Source organism: Telmatherina bonti (genome assembly GCF_933228915.1).
Source record: "Telmatherina bonti genome assembly, chromosome: 12".
Lineage (NCBI taxonomy): Eukaryota > Metazoa > Chordata > Actinopteri > Atheriniformes > Telmatherinidae > Telmatherina > Telmatherina bonti.
Genome location: NC_136610.1, coordinates 4,569,949 through 4,591,806, shown reverse-complemented (window position 1 = coordinate 4,591,806; position 21,858 = coordinate 4,569,949). Strand labels below are relative to the sequence as shown.

Genomic DNA, 21,858 nt, shown 5'->3' with positions numbered 1-21,858 from the left:
TGCAGGAAGTGCAAGTTTCACACTAAAGGGAAAAAACTTTTGTTTTACTCTGTTGTTGTATAATTTTATGATTCAGAGGCCTCAGATAGCCGTCCTTATTGAGGCCCTTGAGGTGTTCCGAGAAAGTGAGCAGGAATGTCTCGATCTGCTTCGGATCCTTGTGCATTAAAGCAGCCATGACCCTTAACATAGCTTAAGGTGGAATAACCCTCGCTCTGAAACCGAGGATGATGCAGGAACCAGAGGACACATCTGAACTGTGTTTCCACTGGAAGCAGCAGCTGTTGAACAGTTTGACTTCCTCTCAAGCTCACTACACCCACTGCATAAATAGCAAACTTTAAAAGGAAAAAGGATGATAATAAAGACCCTGGGGTGCTGTCTCCCAGGGGAGGGCCCCAGGAAGCCAGGAACATACAAGCTGTTGTTTCCTAATTCTGTCGCTCTGTGATTTTATAACCGTTTGATCGCTCCGGCGTGACCGATTTAACGTGTGATATGTCTGCTGACACACAAGGAAACAGCATATCAACATGTTAGGCTGAATTTTAGAAAGAGAAATGTTAATTTGCTGTCATGTTTTACTCAACCTCTGCATGTTCTACTTACTGGAATCAGACATGGCACCTTGTTCATGTGCTGTCCGGGCCTGTGTGCACGCCTGACATGAATACGTTTCGTTTCTTTTCTCAGACATTACAGGAAAAAAAGAGCAGAACTGGAGTGGCTGAGGGTCTTGTTTAAACAGACTAGTAAAACCATTATTGCGACGTTTTTACATGGAGGCAAAGTTCCTAAAATGACGTTGTGTACTTCTGCTTACATGAAATTATTCTCATTATTTTGCAGCTGTCTTTCCCTGCAGGGATCCTAAGGCTGAAACTAACGCTTACGTTAGCGTGTGAAACGCCGTGAGTGTATTCACCAAATGTTTTTATTCTATTGATATGTTCAGAACCATTCAGCTGAGAGACAGGCGGGGGATGGGCATCCATGTTTGTGCAGAGTGGGAGTGTGAAGGAAGTTTCTATGTGCTTTATTTGTGTGTGTGTTTTTAAGCCGATGTTGTGTGAAGTTCTTGTAAATTTATGATTTCATATAATGTGCAAAACTTTCTGCTGCTTCGTGCCTGAAAAGCACTTTGGATTTTGATTTGATGATTGATTTGATTCTGGTCCTAAAGGTGGTTTTCCTTCCTGGTTCTGGTCCAGGACCATCTCCATCAGAACCAGAACCAGGTCCTGATGGAGGTTTTCCTTCCTTGGTCTGGTTCTGATAGCGGTTTTGCTTCCTGGTTCTGGTCCTAATAGAGGTTTTGCTTCCTGGTTCTGGTCCTAATAGAGGTTTTGCTTCCTGGTTCTGGTCCTAATAGAGGTTTTGCTTCCTGGTTCTGGTCCTAATAGAGGTTTTCCTCTCTACCGTGTCCTTGTGCAGCTCAGGATCGATGACTGAATAAAAGAGATTTGATGGAGTCGTTTGGTCTCCTGGATCAGGTCATTGTTTCTATGAACTGGTTTGTATGAACATAGCTGGACCAAAGTGGATCATGTATTTGTTTAACCTGGATTTTACTGAATTTTACGTTTAACACAAGGACCAAGGTGCTGCTTATGAAAGTTGCTCTTTCAATAATTTTAACATAATCAGAGGGCCGTGCTGGTCCCTGACTTTTTCTACAAAAATTGTTTAAACGTTTATTTTATAAGGAAAAAACGTGATCATTTTGACATATTTTTTCTCCAGTTGGTCATTTTGACCCGACAGAATTTTTGACTGTTATATTTTTTTAGTTTGCCAGCGTTCTGGACCCGATGATGAAGAAATGTGCAGAGATTATTTGCTGCTGTACTGAACAGCCAGAACCGTGTAGAAACAAGGTTCTGGCTGCAGAGTCTCAGAAGAGAACCAGCCAGTAAAACATCTGCAGCAGGTAAAAACCTAAAATACTCAGTAAAAGCTTAACTTTAATTTAGTAAGGAGTTACACTGAGTTTACTACAGGAAGATGATGATGTACAACCCATGGTTGCCATGGTTACTATGACAGCCTGACATTGAGTATCCCTCTACTTCCTGCATCACGCACTAGAAACTGGATATCATCAGCGATTGTTTTGAACAAGCAGAGGTACTAATTCATTACAGAAACTAAGAGGAGATTATCGGAGAAAGAGAAGAAGAGAAAGTGAGAAAGGGACCGAGTGTGATAAGATTAGCGAGATAAGAGTGTGTTTGCAGTTCTGTTAGGATGCTCGATGGATGCTGGTCTTACATGCTTCTTTAACACACAAACATCTCCTCAGAGACTACGCACCGTCTGCCCAGAGTTGGAGGAAATAATCTCTTGCACACCCTGACAGCTTCAGCTCTCTGTTAGAAACACAACACCACATACACACTCCTAAATACTCATATCAGGCTAATCTGCTGTGGGCAGCTCCAGTGTGTTCACAGATAGTGGCCAGTATCCAGCAAGGTGTTTACTGCCACATACGGAGAGATTACACCGGCTTATTGAGCCCTAACACACACACTCCCCATTGTGTTGCTTTCCTGCTGCTCTATCACACACACAAACACACACACACACACACACACATTCACTGGTGCATCAAGGCAAACACACACTGCACACATATTGACCAGCCTCACACACATTCAGACACCCTCATGGCAGCACCAGGAACACATGGTGTTACTCTAAACAATTGAAAAATCAAAACTGCTCGGGATCCAAATGGAGGACAAAAAAAGACAAAGACACGTGTGGACGCACACAGATAATAATGCATTTACGCAAAGAAATTCACACACACACTCAGGAGCTATTGTTCAGCTGATGGTCCATTATCTAACCACTGCCAGTCCTCCTCATCATGGCGTGGGTGTGTGTGTGTGTGTGTGTGTGTGTGTGTGTGTGTGTGTGTGTGTGTGTGTGTGTGTGTTTGCAGACAGAAACACTCCCACTGTGCTCATAAGCTTTCTGTCACACTGTACTGCTGCTACATTTACGCTGCACATACACAACAAAGAACACACATCCATGCACACTTAAATGGACCGGCACACGATGCAACTATTGCTGCTGTGTTGCAGGAAAACATCTGCTGGTGAAAACAGGAGTGTGTTGTTTGGACCACACACAGCAGCCGTTTTGCTTGGTGAGAGGTGAAACCCAAAGTGTGATTATCTGCAACATTTCTGTCACACGTCACGTATCATTTCCATCAGGTTTGCTAACAAACAATGACTGAACAATATTGTGATTTCTGAGCTCTTTATGCGTAAATCGAGACTCACATAATGAAACCGCAGCTGTTTTATTTATTTATTTATTTATTTATTTTTTTTTTATTTTTTTTTGTCTTGTCCAGCATTTAAGCAAGCAGACTGATGTTCTGGATGCTGTGTTCTGCTGAGCAAATTTATTTTGCCAAGGGGAACTTTTGTAGATGTAATGATCCCCTTGTATTTCTTGATTCTTATTTTATTTTTCAATTTGTTTTGGATAATAGCTTGTATTACAGAGTTTATGCTGCTGGACCCGACCGGAAAGGACAGGAAAGGGGCAGAAAGAGAACAGAAAAGAGAACATAAAAAAACAAAAAAAAAACAAAACAAAAGAAAGAGATCAATGCATACATGTATATGCACATACATACCCACCTACATATATATGTATATACACTCGCACATACATTATATATATATACATATATACATACATACATACATATACACATACATACACATGCATACACACACATGTACACATACATGCATACATAAAGATAGATATACATACATACATATACACATACATACACACATATATATATATATATATATATATATATATATATATATATATATATATATATATGTATATATATATATATATATATATATATATATATATATATGTATATATATATATATATATATATATATATATATATATATATATATACATATATACACATATACATACTCACATACATACACATACATATACACATACATATACATACATACACATACACTCACACATATGCATACATATATACATATCTATACACATACATACATACACATACACATACACATAAGTACACACACATACCCACCACATAAATATATACACCCACACCAGCCAACTCTAGATTCGTGGAGAACAAAACCGTTGACAATCATGAGGACCAGAAACTAGCAAGTTAAGTCAAAAAGACAGAAAGAGAGCTACCTGCTGTTAGTGAATAAACTTGCTGGATGACTCAGTGACTGTGACACATGCAGAACATTCATGCAGAACATTCAGAGTGGAACGTGTTTAGAGAAGAGTGATCATGCCAATGTGACCCCGCCCGCCTACAGCTAGAGGAAGGCCAGGAGAACCCAGAGACCCGGGTAACCGACAGTCACCCCCAGGCACAGACCCCAACCCCCCCCCCAACCCCCCAACTAAAACAGCTGCGGTTGGGAACCGCAGCTGTTTTAGTTGTTACTCCTGATAGCTCACAATGTTGCTTGTTTTGTCTTTGTGAACTGAAGTTGGTGCCTACAACGGCAGACTGTGCAGCTCATAACTTTACAGATACTGAATGTTAAGGTGACGGCCCTCCCTGAGCCGTCACCTTATTGTGGTGGAGGGGTTTGTGTGTCCCGAAGATCTTAGCAGCTATGTTGACGGGGGCTTTATGCCCCAGGTAGGGTCACCCAACAGGTGTCTAGGGGAGGGACTAGACCAAGCACGGCTCATCGTCCTCTATGATGACCACAAACCTGGGCATGAATGTTCCCTTGCCCGGACGCGGGTTACCGGGACCCCTCTCTGGAGCCAGGCCTGGGGGTGGGGTACGAGAGCGAGCATCTAGATGTGCTTTGTGGACCTGGAGAAGGCATTTGACCGTGTCCCCCGGGGGCTTCTGTGGGGGGTACTCCGGGAGTATGGGGTACCGGACCCCCTTGTACGAGCTGTCCGGTCCCTGTACGACAGGTGTCAGAACTTGGTCCGCATTGCTGGTCGTAAGTCGGATTCGTTTCCGGTGAGGGTTGAACTCCACCAAGGCTGCCCTTTATCACCGATTCTGTTCATAACTTATATGGACAGAATTTCTAGGTGCAGCCGAGGTGTCGAGGGGATTGGGTCCCTGCTTTTTGCTGATGACGTGGTCCTGTTGGCTTCATCTGGCCGTGATCTTCAGCTCTCACTTGAGCGATTTGCGGCCGAGTGTGAAGCGGCTGGAATGAGAATCAGCACCTCCAAATCTGAGACCATGGTCCTCAGCCGGAATAGGGTGGATTGCCCTCTCCGGGTCGGGAGTCAGGTCCTGCCTCAAGTGGAGGAGTTTAAATATCTCGGGGTCTTGTTCACGAGTGAGGGAAGGATGGAGCGTGAGATGGACAGACGGATCGGTGCGGCGTCTGCAGTAATGCGGACTCTGCGCCGGTCTGTCGTGGTGAAGAAGGAGCTGAGCCAGAAGGCGAAGCTCTCGATTTACCAGTCGATCTACGTTCCTACCCTCACCTATGGTCATGAGCTGTGGGTCGTGACCGAAAGAAGGAGATCTCGTATACAGGCGGCTGAAATGAGTTTCCTCCGCAGGGTGACCGGGCTCTCCCTTAGAGATAGGGTGAGGAGCTCGGTCATCCGGGAGGAGATCAGAGTAGAGCCGCTGCTCCTCCGCATCGAGAGGAACCAGTTGAGGTGGCTCGGACATCTGGTCAGGATGCCTCCTGGACCTCCCTGGTGAGGTGTTCCAGGCACGTCCCTCTGGGAGGAGACCTCGGGGAAGACCCAGGACACGCTGGAGGGATTATATCTCTCGGCTGGCCTGGGAACGCCTCGGGATCCCCCCCACAGAGTTGGCAAATGTGGCTGGGGAGAGGGAAGTCTGGGCTTCCCTGCTTAGGCTGCTGCCCCCGCGACCCGACCCCGGATAAGCGGCTGAAAATGAAGATGAAGATGAATGAAGCCTACCTGAGTCCTGCTGCTGACCATGTCCATCCCTTTCTGACCACAGTGTAGCATCTTCTGATGGAAACTTCCAGCAGGATGATGCTCCATGTCACAAAGCTCACATCATCTCCACCATGACGATGTTCTCTGTCCTCCAACGACCTCCACAGTCCCAGATCTACATCCAACAGAGCAACTTTGTGATGAGGTGGAACGGGAGATTCTCATGGTGATGTGCAGCAACTCTGTGATGCTTCATGTTTTCATGCAGCAAATTGTCAGACGAATGTTCACAACACATTGTTTAATCCATCACACCAACAACTAAAGCAGTTAGAAGGTGCAGCTCTATACGTGGACAGTGGTTATGTAATAAATATTGCTGTTTGTGTTTTGGGAAACTTTGATTAAATTTAGTGTCTCCTCATATAAAACTCTGTAAGTACCGAGAATAATCTTTTTTGGGATTTTAATGTCTGACTTATGTAAAACGATCTTCTCAATCATCAAATCATCAGAGTGTTTTCACTTCATTTACAGTAAGTGAAAACACTCCTACACTCTCACTGTTCTGTTCTGTTCAGAGACACCATAGTGTGACAGGTGCCATGTATGTGGACCAATGACAAGAATTTATACATGCTTCATTCCAGGAGAATAAAAATGGGACTTTTATTTGACCAAAGTGATCAAACTCCAATCGAAACAGTTTTTACATTTCTCTACCATTACCTGTTGTTTCATGTCTCTGATTTTACATTAAATTTGTAGCATTTTGACTTTCATTTCAGTCTAAACACAGGAAGTTGTCATCTTAAACTGTTTATGCTTCATAAATTTGTCAGGAATGCTTCATGAACTAGAAAACCCGTCTGAGAGGTCAGACCTCCACCAAACAGCTCATTTCCACCATCTATTTACGTCATGTTCCTTTATATTGATCCACTATCACACTCCAGATCCACTGATAATGAATCCACAGTGTCTTGGCTGCATTGTGGGGTTTGTTGCATGTTTGTTCTCTTGAAAAGTTGTTCCTGTTCTAGATGGTAGTATCCAGAATTTGCCAGGATCCACATCTATTTCAGATATCTTGGAAAACCTGTTGGGAACTTCTGGATTTTCTCACCATTTATTGTGGAGTTTTATAGAGATATACTGAAAATGGTTCTGTCTCACAATGAGTAGGAGTCCTTCACAACATTCCTGCATCCGGATGCTGATCCGGATCACTCCTGGTGTTGGATGTTAGACCAAGACCCGTTCTCATAAACACATCCTTACAGGGAAACACTGGCACAAGCATGACCATCACCTCCTCCTTGGCAGATGTGTTAAAGATGGGAAGAGGTTTGTGATGCATCACATCAACAAATAATGATTAAACCATTATTTTAGAGATTTTAAACTGACTAATTGAATTGAATTGAATTGAAATGAATTGAATTGAATTGAATTGAATTGAATTGAATTGAATTTTTCCCACATCATTTTATTTTCCAGTTCTGCAGAAGCCTGGTGATGATTTATTTGTTAGAATCAGGTGTGCTGAAGCGGGGAAACATCCAGACACGTGGTGAAGTGGGCTCAGAGGACTGGGTTTAGGAAATGCTGGAATAAAATATCAGCTAATGAAAGTCCCATGTGAGAGGAGGCCTTCATCATTGTTGCATATTGAAGATGTTTTCCTCCACACATATAAGCAGATTAGAGTTGAACGTGTCTTTCAGGCCGTGGTGTGGGCAGATAAAGCCGGTTACAGCTATGTGATTCCCATCAGAGATACAGGATTTAATTAATTCAGTAGCTCAATTAATTAAAAGATAAACAAGCAAACAAACAAAAAAAAAACAAAAAAAAAAAAAACAGAAAAACACAAGCGGGCAAATGAAAGTGTTTTTAAATATTTCCATTTATGACTTTTTATTGTGAGATGAAACTCAGTCAGTCATGTTTGATTTTATTTCACAAGAGAGAAAAAAGCAGCATGAGATGCATGAGGTCCTGTTTGTTCATCAGAGATGAGCTGATTTACAAACCGGAAGGCAGTTTTTCTCCTCTTGTTTTCTAAAACGAATGTATGTCCATGAAGCCGTCATCAGAGGGATGATGTGAGAGGGACGTCTCAGCTGGAAGCTGCTGTGTTCCTGTTGCTCCTGCAGGGGGCTGTGTTTGGTTATCTGCTGTGCAGGCTGGCTGCTTGTGCTGCTGGGAGGATCAGCAACATGCTGGTGAGTCGGTGGGTTCCAGTGCACACGGTGCACCTCTAGGTGTCACTCATCATCTAGCTGTTCAGACAACAGAGCGGGGGGGTGTCTCCGCCAAACTCTCTGTCTCCATCTGCCTCGGCATCTATTTCTCCCACATGTAGCATCTATCCCTGTTTGCTTTAGTCCCTCTAACAGACTGATATTAATAAGAAATGATCCATGAACTCTGTTATTTTTAGCTGAAACCACACTGACGTCCGTTACAGCTCTCTCATCTAAACAGGATTGTGCAAACCAAGCTAGAAATAATGTATTTTCTGAAGAGAAGATGCAGTCTTGTGTTACTAAAGCTAAACCTGTTCTGTTTCAGTTTCAGGCTTTTATCGAATTCCTCACTAAGACGCTGCAGCTCGTCGTGTCTCTGCAGTTTGCTGAAAAAGACCTGATGTAAAACCAGGAAGCAACTATTTCCTAAACATAGTGCCACATTTTATTCCCAGAAGAACGTGTCAGATGATGAAGCTGAGATGTTTCATCATTTCATTGTAAATATGTGGTGAATGTGAATCTGATGCAGCAACACGTCTGTAACGTCGTCATCTTCTCCTCTTCTAACATCTGTCTGTAAACATCTGGGAGGTGAGGAGAGCAGCTGCTAGAGCTTCAGGTGAGGAATGTACCCATCCTGGTCCTGATGCAGGATTCCAGCTGTTCTACTGGTCCTGATGCAGGATTCCAGCTGTTCTACTGGTCCTGATGCAGGATTCCAGCTGTTCTACTGGTCCTGATGCAGGATTCCAGCTGTTCTACTGGTCCTGATGCAGGATTCCAGCTGTTCTACTGGTCTGATGCAGGATTCCAGCTGTTCTACTGGTCTGATGCAGGATTCCAGCTGTTCTACTGGACCTGATGCAGGATTCCAGCTGTTCTACTGGTCCTGATGCAGGATTCCAGCTGCTCTACTGGTCCTGATGCAGGATTCCAGCTGTTCTACTGGTCCTGATGCAGGATTCCAGCTGTTCTACTGTTCCTGATGCAGGATTCCAGCTGTTCTACTGGTCCTGATGCAGGATTCCAGCTGTTCTACTGGTCCTGATGCAGGATTCCAGCTGTTCTACTGGTCCTGATGCAGGATTCCAGCTGTTCTACTGGTCTGATGCAGGATTCCAGCTGTTCGACTGGTCTGATGCAGGATTTCAGCTGCTCTACTGGTCCTGATGCAGGATTCCAGCTGTTCTACTGGTCCTGATGCAGGATTCCAGCTGTTCTGCTGGTCTGATGCAGGATTCCAGCTGTTCTACTGGTCTGATGCAGGATTCCAGCTGTTCTACTGGTCTGATGCAGGATTCCAGCTGTTCTACTGGTCTGATGCAGGATTCCAGCTGTTCTACTGGTCCTGATGCAGGATTCCAGCTGTTCTACTGGTCCTGATGCAGGATTCCAGCTGTTCTACTGGTCCTGATGCAGGATTCCAACTGTTCTACTGGTCCTGATGCAGGATTCCAGCTGTTCGACTGGTCCTGATGCAGGATTCCAGCTGTTCTACTGGTCTGATGCAGGATTCCAGCTGTTCTACTGGTCCTGATGCAGGATTCCAGCTGTTCTACTGGTCCTGATGCAGGATTCCAGCTGTTCTACTGGTCCTGATGCAGGATTCCAGCTGTTCGACTGGTCCTGATGCAGGATTCCAGCTGTTCTACTGGTCCTGATGCAGGATTCCAGCTGTTCGACTGGTCCTGATGCAGGATTCCAGCTGTTCTACTGGTCCTGATGCAGGATTCCAGCTGTTCTACTGGTCCTGATGCAGGATTCCAGCTGTTCTGCTGGTCTGATGCAGGATTCCAGCTGTTCTACTGGTCTGATGCAGGATTCCAGCTGTTCTACTGGTCTGATGCAGGATTTCAGCTGCTCTACTGGTCTGATGCAGGATTCCAGCTGTTCGACTGGTCCTGATGCAGGATTCCAGCTGTTCTACTGGTCCTGATGCAGGATTCCAGCTGTTCTACTGGTCCTGATGCAGGATTCCAGCTGTTCTACTGGTCCTGATGCAGGATTCCAGCTGTTCTACTGGTCTGATGCAGGATTCCAGCTGTTCTACTGGTCCTGATGCAGGATTCCAGCTGTTCTACTGGTACTGATGCAGGATTCCAGCTGTTCTACTGGTACTGATGCAGGATTCCAGCTGTTCTACTGGTCCTGATGCAGGATTCCAGCTGTTCTACTGGTACTGATGCAGGATTCCAGCTGTTCTACTGGTCCTGGTGCAGGATTCCAGCTGTTCTACTGGTCTGATGCAGGATTCCAGCTTTTCTACTGGTCCTGATGCAGGATTCCAGCTGTTCTACTGGTCCTGATGCAGGATTCCAGCTGTTCTACTGGTCCTGATGCAGGATTCCAGCTGTTCTACTGGTCTGATGCAGGATTCCAGCTGTTCTACTGGTCCTGATGCAGGATTCCAGCTGTTCTACTGGTCTGATGCAGGATTCCAGCTGTTCTACTGGTCTGATGCAGGATTCCAGCTGTTCTACTGGTCTGATGCAGGATTCCAGCTGTTCTACTGGTCTGATGCAGGATTCCAGCTGTTCTACTGGTCCTGATGCAGGATTCCAGCTGTTCTACTGGTCCTGATGCAGGATTCCAGCTGTTCTACTGGTCCTGATGCAGGATTCCAGCTGTTCTACTGGTCCTGATGCAGGATTCCAGCTGTTCTACTGGTCTGATGCAGGATTCCAGCTGTTCTACTGGTCCTGATGCAGGATTCCAGCTGTTCTACTGGTCTGATGCAGGATTCCAGCTGTTCTACTGGTCTGATGCAGGATTCCATCTGCTTCCATGACGCTCCAAATGTTTTGTACTGGTGGAACTGGACTGCAGCAGACCAGTTCTCCTGTTCCACCATCAGGATGTGGTCCAGCATGGTGGAACCTGCAAGGTCTTCCCTGAAAGAGACGTTGTCTGGATGGGAGCAGATGTTTCAGCATTGATGGAGCTTCCCAGATGTGGAAGCTGCCCACGCCATCGGCACTAATGCAACCCCATCCCATCAGAGATGCAGGCTGATAACAAGCTGGATGCTCCCTCTCCTCTTTAGTCTGCAGGACACGCCGTCCATGCTGTCCACAAACTATTCCACATCCTTATCCAGGTTTCCACTCAGAACATTTTAAATGAGCTTTGTCCACCAGAAGTCTTCCCAGGTTTACTATAAACAACATTTTTCTGAACCAGTTCCACTATTTTCAGACCCAGTTTGTCCTAAACTGGTGAAGTTCTGTCCATCTTTCCTCCTGAGAGACTCTCTGAATGCTCCCTTTATCCTTGTCATGTTACTGACCTGCTGCTTATAAACCTGATTGCCAAATGTTACTTTTCCAGCCTTTTGTTGCTCCTGTTCCAGCTGTTTACAGATGTGTTGGTGTTTCTGATTCATATTTTCTATGAAATGATAACATGTTTCATCATCTGACATGATGTTTGTCTTCTGAGAAGAAAATGTGCTCTGATGATATTTGTAAATCACCGACTTCTGCTTTTATTCACATTTTACACATCATGGTTTTAAAGTCCATTAAATATGAAGACATTTCCCCAACATATCTCATAATCCATATGTTTGTTTTGAGGATTTGCGGGGACAGTTGTGTTATTAAGCCATTTGTTGTGGCCTGATAACAGCTTTTGTTTTTCCATTTCTTACTTCTGATATACAGAAAGTTAATTCTTCATTTTGAAGCTTTTCTCTGGGTGTTTTCTGGGAAAAGTCCAGGCTGAACATAAACACTTCCCTCATTACTGGGATTCTTTCCGAGGCAGAAAAGTTCATTCTCCTTTTGCTATTTATCTTTATTTGCAGACTAAATTTAATTGGCTGCGTATGCTTTCGGCTGTTGGTGTGAGGATTAATGAATGAAGGAGTAAATCCTGCAACCCTCTGTGTTTTCCTGGAGTTCATTCAGCCTTATTAAGGAAAATAAACAACTGTAAATACACCACAGCAACATTTGTGCATGATTTTATTTCTCTCCCGTCCGTTTCCCAACAGTAAATCACAAACACGTGTCCATTAATTCATTATATATTCATGTTTACAGGTAACAGAGACGATAAAAAAAGAATCACAATACAAAAGACAGTTTAAATATGCAGAATGTCGATCGCATGTCAAAGTCTTGATTCAGCATTTTGTACTCAACATGCAATAAAATATAAAAATAAACTTTTGATTAAATTTATTTACACTTTTTTTTATAAATATAAGTTTACAAATGTATTTTTAAAATACAAAGATAAATACAGTCACACAGTGTACATTGTGTACCAAACTAGCAAATAACAAACATTTTTGGATATTTAGCATTCACAAAACACATTTATTTCATTAGAAATGCAAATTTAACAACAAGTGCAAGTCTTCATCTTTTGTCTTTGCCTCGTATTTCAGCTCCTTGTCGTCCTTTTCACGCCCACCGACTCACTTTCCTCCAGGAAAAAGGAAGCGGTGAGTGTGTGTTAATAAATAAAGAGGCGGCTAGCTCTGCCGGACGTCCTGCAGGAGCTTGTTGATCTCGGCCACCAGCTCGCTGGCGTCCACCAGCTCGTGTCTGCTGTCGCTGCGCTTGCCTTGAAGGTGGCCCAGAACCGAGTCAAAGTCATCCTCCTCGTAGTTCTCTGGGATCTCCTCCATGGCCGGCAGCCACTTGGAGGAGGGCCCGTTGGCCGGGGCCGGCAGCGGGGCCGGGGCCATGGAGGGCTGCACCAGTGTTGGGCTGACCAGTGCCGTCAGCAGGGGGCTGCTGTGGGGTTTGGGGCTGTGGCCGCTGTTTTGGGGGCTGTTTTTGGGAGCTTGGGAGCCCTTGTGGCTGCTCTGGGAGCTGAGCTTGGTGTTTGGTTTGAGGGTGTGGTAGCTGCCCCCCTGGTGCTGGCCAGGTGGACCGATGCTGCTCCCGGGGTTCTGGAAGTGAGTGTTTGCAGCCCAGGCCGCCACGCCTTGTTGGTGCACGGAGGGGCTGGGCTTGCCAGGTAGGTGACCCCGCCTGCGGTCTAAAGAGCCGGTCATGGGCACCCCCACCCCACTCAGGCTAGTCCCCTTCTGGTTCTCGTTGACCTGGACGTAGGAGTCCAGACCCTGTGGCAGCAACCTCTGGAACACGCTGCTCATCTCCGACAGCAGCGACGTGGACCCACACAGGTCTTCATCCCTGGCCTCGCCGGGGCCACCCTCCCCCCCGTCCTCCTCTCCGCCATCCCCCCCTCCCAGGTCCTTACCAAAGGTAGAAAAGCTCTGGTTGCGGGAGGGGCAGGTGTCGGTGCAGGGCTGAGGGACTTTTTCCTGAGCGATGTCGCTGGCTTGGCGGGCTTCCTCCCCGGGAATGTAGAGGTTGCTGCGGTAGTCAGAGGAGGACGAGGCTGGGGAGGCCAGGGGGGGCATCCAGCACTGATCTGAGTGGCCCAGGATGCGACACTCCTCCGTGCAGAGCCTCATAGCTGAATGAAACACAGGAAACGCTCATGAATGATCAGTAAAATGTGAGCACACTTCCACTGGAGTCAGCAGGAAACTGTAGGAAACATTTAGTGGATGTTATGGATCTTTGTTATAAACCTAAATAAGTCAGATGAAACTAGAACAAATGCACTTAAAGGTCCAGTGTGTGAGAATTACTGACATCTGGTGGTGCAGACGAGCACTGCGAGTACGTAGCCGATAGCAAAGAGATGAAAACGCTTCATTCCCAGAGAACATGAAGGTTATTTTAGAGAAAGGATATGATACTAACACGAACAGTGTTTTTGTCTTCTACTACATTTTTAGATTTAGAACCAATAAGAACTACACTAATTCCTTTTATGCATATTTGCACTTTTTATTACTGAACTTGGCATGAGCTTGAATTGTGACATTATAATCAATGAAGCAAATAATTAGAAAAAAACTATAATGTCATGTCCAATTAACAGTCATACAACAAACATGTCATAAACACGTCATTTCTGTCACCATACGGACAGAAAAACGTCTTCTGGTCTCCATGTTGACCTCAAATCTCCAATAATCCATTTGTCACTGTAGTTTCAGTTCTAGACATAAAAATACAGATAAAATGAAGATGTAGATGTTAGGATTATTTGTTGGACTAGAAATGACTATTTTGCAAAGTTTCTCTTGTATTTTTATGCAGAATTGATCACTTTTCTCTCTTGTCTCAAATTTCAAAACCTCTTTTTGACTTTTGGTTTTTAGTAAATCAACTCGTCACATTTTAGTGTAAAACTGAACTAAACTAAATGTTCATGAAAAGCAAAAACACCTGTTTCTGATGGTAATCATACAGTTCCATTTAGGTTTACAGTAAAACCTCAAACTGCAGAAAATGTTGCAGAGGCAGAGAAGATTTTAGTTGTTTGTGAGCGTCTTTTTCTGCTCTTCTGTCTCTAAACATGCTGGAAATCTGCCTTAATTAGTCTGAAAGGCTCTCTGCGGGAGCCCTGCCTGCTACCTTCCAATGTATTTACCACAAAGAGACAATTCACCCGGGCCGATCAATGCATATTACACGTTCAAAATAACTCCTCCTTTAAAAGCCCTGCATTTTTCCCTTTCAAGTCACTCTTTTCAATATTAAATCTTCAAATGGAAAATCTCTGAAGAATAAATTAGACAAATCAAATATGCCAACTTAAAGCCTTCATTAAAAGGAGTGCGGCGCTTTTCACTTGTGCTATTGAGGGACTTCATTATCCCCTCATTAACATGAAAGGAACATTTATAATACATCTTAGAGCAGATGAAAAGTGCATTTGAGTGCAGTGGAAAAGGAAAAAAACAGTGCGGAGGCAGCGGCTGATTGGGCGCCCTGCTGATGAAAGGGTAAAAAATGAAAGATTTAACCCTGCTGATCTGTGTGGGGAAATGAAAAAAGAATGCATCATGCAGATATTAAGTGCAGGCCTGGCTACGTGTCAATTCAGCTTCTTGCCAATAAATAATAAGACTAGTTTATTCAGGGCTTCTTTTCAACACCGTCTTTATTTACTTCACAGATTTGGTTTGATTGTCTTTTACCAGACAACAAATTGAAGTTTTCCTCTTAAATCTGGCAAAGCTACTCAGGATAACTGAAGAGGATAATAAGTCATACTGCTCATATCTGGGTGTTTATTCATAATTCATATTGGAGCACAACAAGGTCGTGTTCAACACTGAGGATATTTTTAACCAGTTCAGGTCATCACATATAAACTCTCCTCTGCAGCCAAGACAGAAACCATCTGCTGATTTTTAGTATAACAACCAGAGATCGAAAGAATAATAATAATAATAATAATAATGACGCTGACAGGAGTTCAGCCGAGCTTCGCCCACCGCAGCATGTAAATCACTGATCAGAAGTTTTGTTTCTTTGATTTATAAAGTAAATAAATTAGAGATGTCAGATATTATCGGCCGACTTCGATATTAAAACGCAGGAGTGGAAAAAATGATCAGTTTGTATCTTTTTAATGACACATTTTACACAACATGCACATATTATACTCATATTAACTCCTCAGTTGAGTCTCCTCCAACTCAAAGTGACTAAATATAAGAGATGCTGAGGATATTTTTCTATATATTTCTGTTTGGCACAACTTGCTCCAAAATATCATTATCAGTAAATATCGACATCTAAAATTAAGAGTTGGACAAAAATCATTATATTGGACATCAGTGAAGAAGCCAACATCCCTGAAACAAATCAAATCCAGGCTTTAAGCTGCTGTTATCAGCGTGACGTGGTATAAAACAGCCTCAGCGCCCGGCTGCTGCCCTCCACAAATCATTTTAACAAGTTGCATCATAACTTTACATGAGCTGCTGTCATTTTCATCCAACAAGGAAAAGAACTCTGCAAAACACACTCGTGTGTGTGACTTCTGCAGTGTTTTGTGTACAGACATGCATTCTCCACCAGAGAGTCTTCTGCTTTTAAATGGACTCCAGTTTCGTCCACATTTGGTGGGTTAAGGAGGTTTTCATTGGCAGCTGTAATAACAGAGGTGGCTGCAGAATCCTCCACGCCGCGGTGCACGCGGGGGCGGGAGGCGGCCTCATCATGCACACGGAGAAAGGTGAGCTTTGAGGTGTAATTATGCTCTTCTGAGCTTAATCATGAGCACAACTCAGCCCCGACTCCATAGCAACAATTCTCCACTTGGCAATTAAATGAGTCCTTTTGATCAGAGGAGCACGAGGGCTTCAGTTTCAGCCACTGAAAGTGAAGGATTGAAGGTGGCAAAAGGAAAAGGACTAACGAGCTGAACTCCTCCACAACGCTGTAGAGGAGGGGAGGGAGGTGTTAGTGACGAGACTGACTGCCCGTCTGGGACGGCTTTAATTGGGACGTAGCTCAGATGCAGCATGGAGTGATGGCTGTGTGGGAAGCTGGCTGGAAAGAAGCAGGAGCTCTGGGAGGAGAAGGAAGGCGTGATAAAAGAAGCGGTGGCAGCTTGCAGCCTGGCTGACATTTGTTGAGACAGGCTTAGAGACGGAGGAATTTCAGATGATGTGACTGAGTATTTCCCACTCAACTAGTCTCATATTTGATTCTGAGGGTGGAATATTTCAAAGACTGTTGGGCCACTCTACAAGTGCTCAAAGTTCCTGCTTGTTAAGTCAGCTGTGGAGAAGATGGGAAGGCCGTGCAGAGCGACGGCACAGCAGGGATGGCTGAGAGACAGGATCGCTGGGGGGAAAGCTTAGTGAAAGCGAGGTAAAACAGCATCAGGCCCATGCAGAGTAAAACAAACATGCACAGCTTTAATAATTACTTCTCAACCCGATGGAACCGGTTTAAACTTCAGATTCATTATTTGATCGTGTGAAGATGAAACTCTGGTGTGGACAGAGCTCTGCTGCTCAGTGTGAGGCTACATTTAATGCCCCCCCCCCCCCCCCCCCCCCTTCCCGGCGCTCCGTCTGAACAACGGGAGGAAAGCAAACGGCAGATTTCTGACTTCAGAAGACTGAGCTGACTCTGAACAGCATCGGGTCACCTCGGGCATTGTTAACAGAATGAGATGAAAAATGTTCCATGAATCCCCAAAGGGAAAGTATAAATCATATTGTTATAGGAATTCATAAATGATAAGTACAAGGTAGGCGTCCAGTAACTAGACTGGGATGGGATGCCATTAAGACCAGTCCTGCAGGGGTTTTGTTTGGTTTGCAGGGATCTGGTCTCTCCTGGTGGATCTCTCTCGCACTCCCCTCCCTGCACAGATCAGTTTATTGGGCCTCAGTGTGTCTCATGTGACTTTAAGCTGCTTCTCTCATTAGCAACAGGAAGCATGTGAGGCCTTGAAGCAGCAGCATGTCAGATGCAAAGAAGAGACGGAGCTCATCAGATCACCTCTAGATGGGGTTGCTACCCCAAGGCTGAACGCTGAACCCAGTTAAAGTGTTTCAGGATTCGTAAGAAAACCTTGAAGCAGTTTGATCTGAGATATTTGTATGTCAAACAATCAGCTTTACTGGTTCGTTTTTCTTCTCCTCTCTGGGTTAGAAACTTAACTTTAAATCATGGTTGTTTGCAGGCCTGTCATGTTTTCTGAATGCAGCAGCATGCAGGAGGGATCGGGACAGTCCTGCACGATGATCACAGATAAAAACCTGAAACTTGGCTTCTGGAGTGGAAGCCAACAACACAGGAGGGAAATAACAAGAAACAAATGGGGGATGCAGGGCGGGTTGGGAGGTGGGGGGGTTGTACCTGCATGCGGTCTGTGGTGGCCATCAGGGGCATATAGCTCAGTAAAGCCCTCACCGAGGAGCCTTTCCATCGGCGACTCCCTGCCGGGTTCGTAGTCGCTGTCTCCGGCTTCGCTGTCTCCACGGCCGCTGTCCTTTAAACTGAATTTATCCATCTCATTCAGGGCATATCTGCACAGAGCCAGACAGCGATTTGCTGCATTAATCACTGACAGTAATGCTGCCACATGGAGGAACCATACTACTGTTGGATAATAAGGTGCATGGAGAGGCAAGGAGCCCTCTGCAGAAGAGGTTTTACATACAATTATGCAAATGTGAAAAAAATTGAGCGTGCAGCTTGACTTGGAACTAAAAAAGCTACTAGTTACAGATGTAAGGAGGCTAGCAGGAAGTACTGACAGACGCAGTCGCCGTGAAACGGTGCAAACATAAACAAAGGTGTGCTTTTCTTTTCTCACAAAGGCCTGACAACAGCAGCTCTGTTACCTGTAGCTCCGGGTGTATTTGTTGCCTCTGAAGCTTGGTCGTGGCTGGTACTGGCCCTGATGGAGCATGGACAGAAGCTGTGAGACTTGCTATAATCCCAAGGGAAACAAAAAAAAGACAAAAAAAGAAAGAAAAAGACAAAAATAAAAGGAAAAAATGAAGAGGGAAAATGAATGGAGTCAAACAAGCAAGGCCACGAGACAACGTTGGGTGCTGGGGGAAGGGGGGGTTGGGGGCATTCTAGGAAAGGGCTGGGGGGTTGAGGGGTGACATGATTTTGTGATTTTCTTATAAATATGATATGAAAACATGACACAAAGAACTGAGGCGAAATATGGGAGCAAAGGGATCGATTCAAAACAAATCCTGCATAAGAGGTGAAAACATGTCAAAAATAACACGTTTGGTTCTTTTCCTTCGCTTCGATGATTCATAATAAATAAATAAATAAAGAAATAGTTCAAATCAACAGGCAGAAAGACAGAAGGTGGTCTTACCTCTACTGGAGGCGTTGCATGGGCCAACTCCAGGGCGAAGTTCTCCGGGACGTGATTGGACGAGATGGTGACCAGGCTGTTGAGCGACTGCCTGCTGTGGTGGCTCTGCCTGCTCCCCAGAGCGCCCCTCTCAGGTGTGGGGGACGGCAGAGGGGAGCGGGGGTGTGCTCGGACAGGTAAGGTCCCATTGACGGTTGGGACCAAGGTGATGTCGGCCTTGTGGATCTGCCTGGCGGGCTTCTTCGGGTGGTTCTGGTAGCTGTTCTCGGCCACTCGGCAGTTATAGTTGTGTCTGGGGTCTTTCTTTTCACGGTTGCAGCGGGCTGTTGCGAACATCACCATGACGATGAGCAGGAGGGCACAAACGGCGCCCAGAGAGATGATGACGATGAGGGAGAGATCGAGGGAGGCCTGGCTGGAGCCGGTGGGATACAGAGGAGGAAGGATGTCCATGTTTTCCTGCAGGGACAGCCTGAGGAGCGCTCCTGTGGTCAGCCGGCTGGTGCCCCTGTCCTGCACCTCCACCCGAATCTCCATCACATCCCTGGGAGCCTGCTCCAGGCTGGCATTGGTTCTGAGCTCGCACCGCCGGGCGTCCATTACAAACAGCCCATCTTCATTCCCGCCAACAATGGCGCAGCTCATCTCTCCGTTGGCGCCGGAGTCGCGGTCCGTGACTTTCAGTGCGGTGATCAGCTGACCGGGTGACGCGTACTTCCACACAGGAAGCTCCGCCGTGTGATTCCGGAGGGAGGGGGAGTGGATGACAGGTGGGTTGTCGTTTTCATCCAGGACAGTGAGCAGGACCGTGGCGTTGGCGGACAGCGCGGGGTTCCCCCCATCGCGTGCCTGAACAGTGAACGCTATCCGGCTCACGTCTTCGTGGTCAAAGCTGCGAAGGGCGTAGATGGCGCCGTTAGAGGGGTCGATGGTGACGTAGGTAGAAATGGGGCTCCCTTGCACCACAGCATCTATGATGGTGTAGGTGACCTGGCCATTGGTTCCAAGATCCGGATCTGAGGCCACCACAGTCATCAAATAGGCTCCAGGAGAGTTGTTCTCCGACTTGAAGACCTCATAGCGGCTCTTCTCAAATCGTGGAGGGTTATCGTTCTCGTCCAGGACCTGGACCGTGAAATGTTTGATGGTGGAGAGGCTGGGGGAACCGCGGTCCTCCGCTATGACCGTCAGACTGTACTCTGACCTCTTCTCCCTGTCCAGAGTCACGTTGGTGAGGATCATGTAGTTCTTCTCGTGGGTCTTCTGAAGCCGGAAGTGGCCGTGACCGTGCAGCCTGCACACCACTTCGCCACTGAGCCCCGCATCGATGTCGTCAACACGCAGCAGAGCTATGAATGTGTCCACGGGCGCCCCCTCGGAAATGTAGGCCACTTCCTCCTTGCCAGGCGTCATCAGGTTGATGTTTATCTCCGGTTTGTTGTCATTCACGTCCACCACTTTAACCACTATTTTGCAGAGTCCAGGAATGGAATTCGGGCCCAGGTCCTGAGCCTGGACATCCAGCTCGTAAGAGGCGGTGCTTTCGTAGTCCACCTTCTGAATGAGCGTAATGTGACCGTTTTCTGGGTTTATCTTAAACGTTTCTAAGATCTTTGGGGAGACGTGGCTGCTGAATGAGTAAACTATTTTCCCATTAGTTCCTTCATCTGGATCTGTGGCGTTCAGATCAATGATCAGAGTCCCGAGGGGCGAGTTTTCCTGCAGATTGATAATATAAGCCTGCTCTTCAAAGGCTGGGCTGTTGTCGTTGGAATCTGAGATGCTGATCTTGAGCAAAGTGGATCCGGACTTGGGGGGGACGCCATTGTCAGAGGCAGTCAGCTGCAGCTGGTAGCTGGACTGGACCTCACGGTCCAGTTCCCTCATGACCACCAGCTCTGCGTACTTAGCCCCGTCCGTTCTGGTCCTCACGTCGATTTTAAAGAAGTTGTTGGGTGTCAGGGAGTAGGTGTGCAGGGAGTTGTCCCCGACGTCCGCGTCCATGGCGCCGTCCAGCGGGACGCGCGTGCCCACCGACGCGCTCTCGGAGATCTCGATGGGGACGATGGCGCGTGAGAAGTGCGGGGAGTTGTCGTTGATGTCCAGCACCTCCACCTCCACATGGAACAGCTGCAGGTACTCCGTGGGCAGCGTGACCACGTCGAATTCAATGGAGCAGTTTAAGTTTTTCTCACAAAGCTTCTCACGGTCGATTTTGGTGCCGATGCTGATCTCTCCGTCCTCCTCCCGGACTGACAGGAACGGCGTGCTGCCGCGCTGCATGGCGCGGAACCGGAACGTCAGGGAGCTGGGCAGCTTGGATAGAACCCCGGACACGTCCTCCTTCAGCCGCGCGATGACTGTCCCCACTTTCTGCTCCTCGTAAACTTTGTATTTCAGAGTCTTGGCCGTCGCGCCCTGCAGGAGCGCGACCAGAAGCAGCAGCGCGAGCGTGGCCGTGGACAGGGGAGTTCCTTTGGTTTGGATCATTTTGGCCCCCATCTCTCTGTGCGCGAACTGTGGCGAATATTTCCACAGAGGGGGGATCAGGGGCGGAATGAAGCGATGTCTCCTGGCATGTTAAATCCTCCGTTGCTCACTGCTCCAAAGCAAACAGTCTCCAGCTGGGACAGAAATAAATAAATAGATAAATAGGAGTAAATGAAGTTGTTTGTGAGGAAGGAGGCGCACTCAGAAGGAGCCAGGAGTCTCCTGGTGGACTGAACCCTTCCCGTTCCACATGCGCTCCTCGCGTCCGGACTGCGCGCGCCTGGGAGTGAGAGTGTGTCTGGTCTAAGCAAGGCGCAGCCTTCCCCCAGTCTGTGTGTGACTGGGTGAGTTAGAGAGACAGAGAGGGAGGGATAGAGCGTGTGTGCGCGCGCGACCTGCTTCACGCGCTCTGCCCTGTCTTCTCTCTCCGCCTGCCCCGCACCCAACCCACAAAACACCCCCTCTC

At 46.3% G+C, this 21,858-nt stretch overlaps 1 protein-coding gene across 2 annotated transcripts; it reads right to left on the bottom strand.

Moving 5' to 3' along the window:
* Positions 1-12,223: 12,223 nt before the first annotated feature.
* pcdh18b (protocadherin 18b) lies at positions 12,224-21,652 on the bottom strand. Of its 2 annotated transcripts, none has more exons than XM_079249972.1 (4): positions 18,903-21,652; positions 18,406-18,494; positions 17,918-18,087; positions 12,224-13,652 (listed from the first exon to the last, which is right to left on the bottom strand). In XM_079249972.1, exons 1-4 carry the CDS (start codon positions 21,402-21,404, stop codon positions 12,697-12,699), a joined length of 3,717 nt encoding a protein of 1,238 aa, XP_079106098.1. In that variant the 5' UTR covers positions 21,405-21,652; the 3' UTR covers positions 12,224-12,696. The 2 variants fall into 2 exon arrangements, with proteins under 2 accessions (XP_079106098.1, XP_079106099.1); XM_079249973.1 differs by having other exon boundaries at positions 17,972-18,087.
* Between the last annotated feature and the right edge of the window lie 206 nt (positions 21,653-21,858).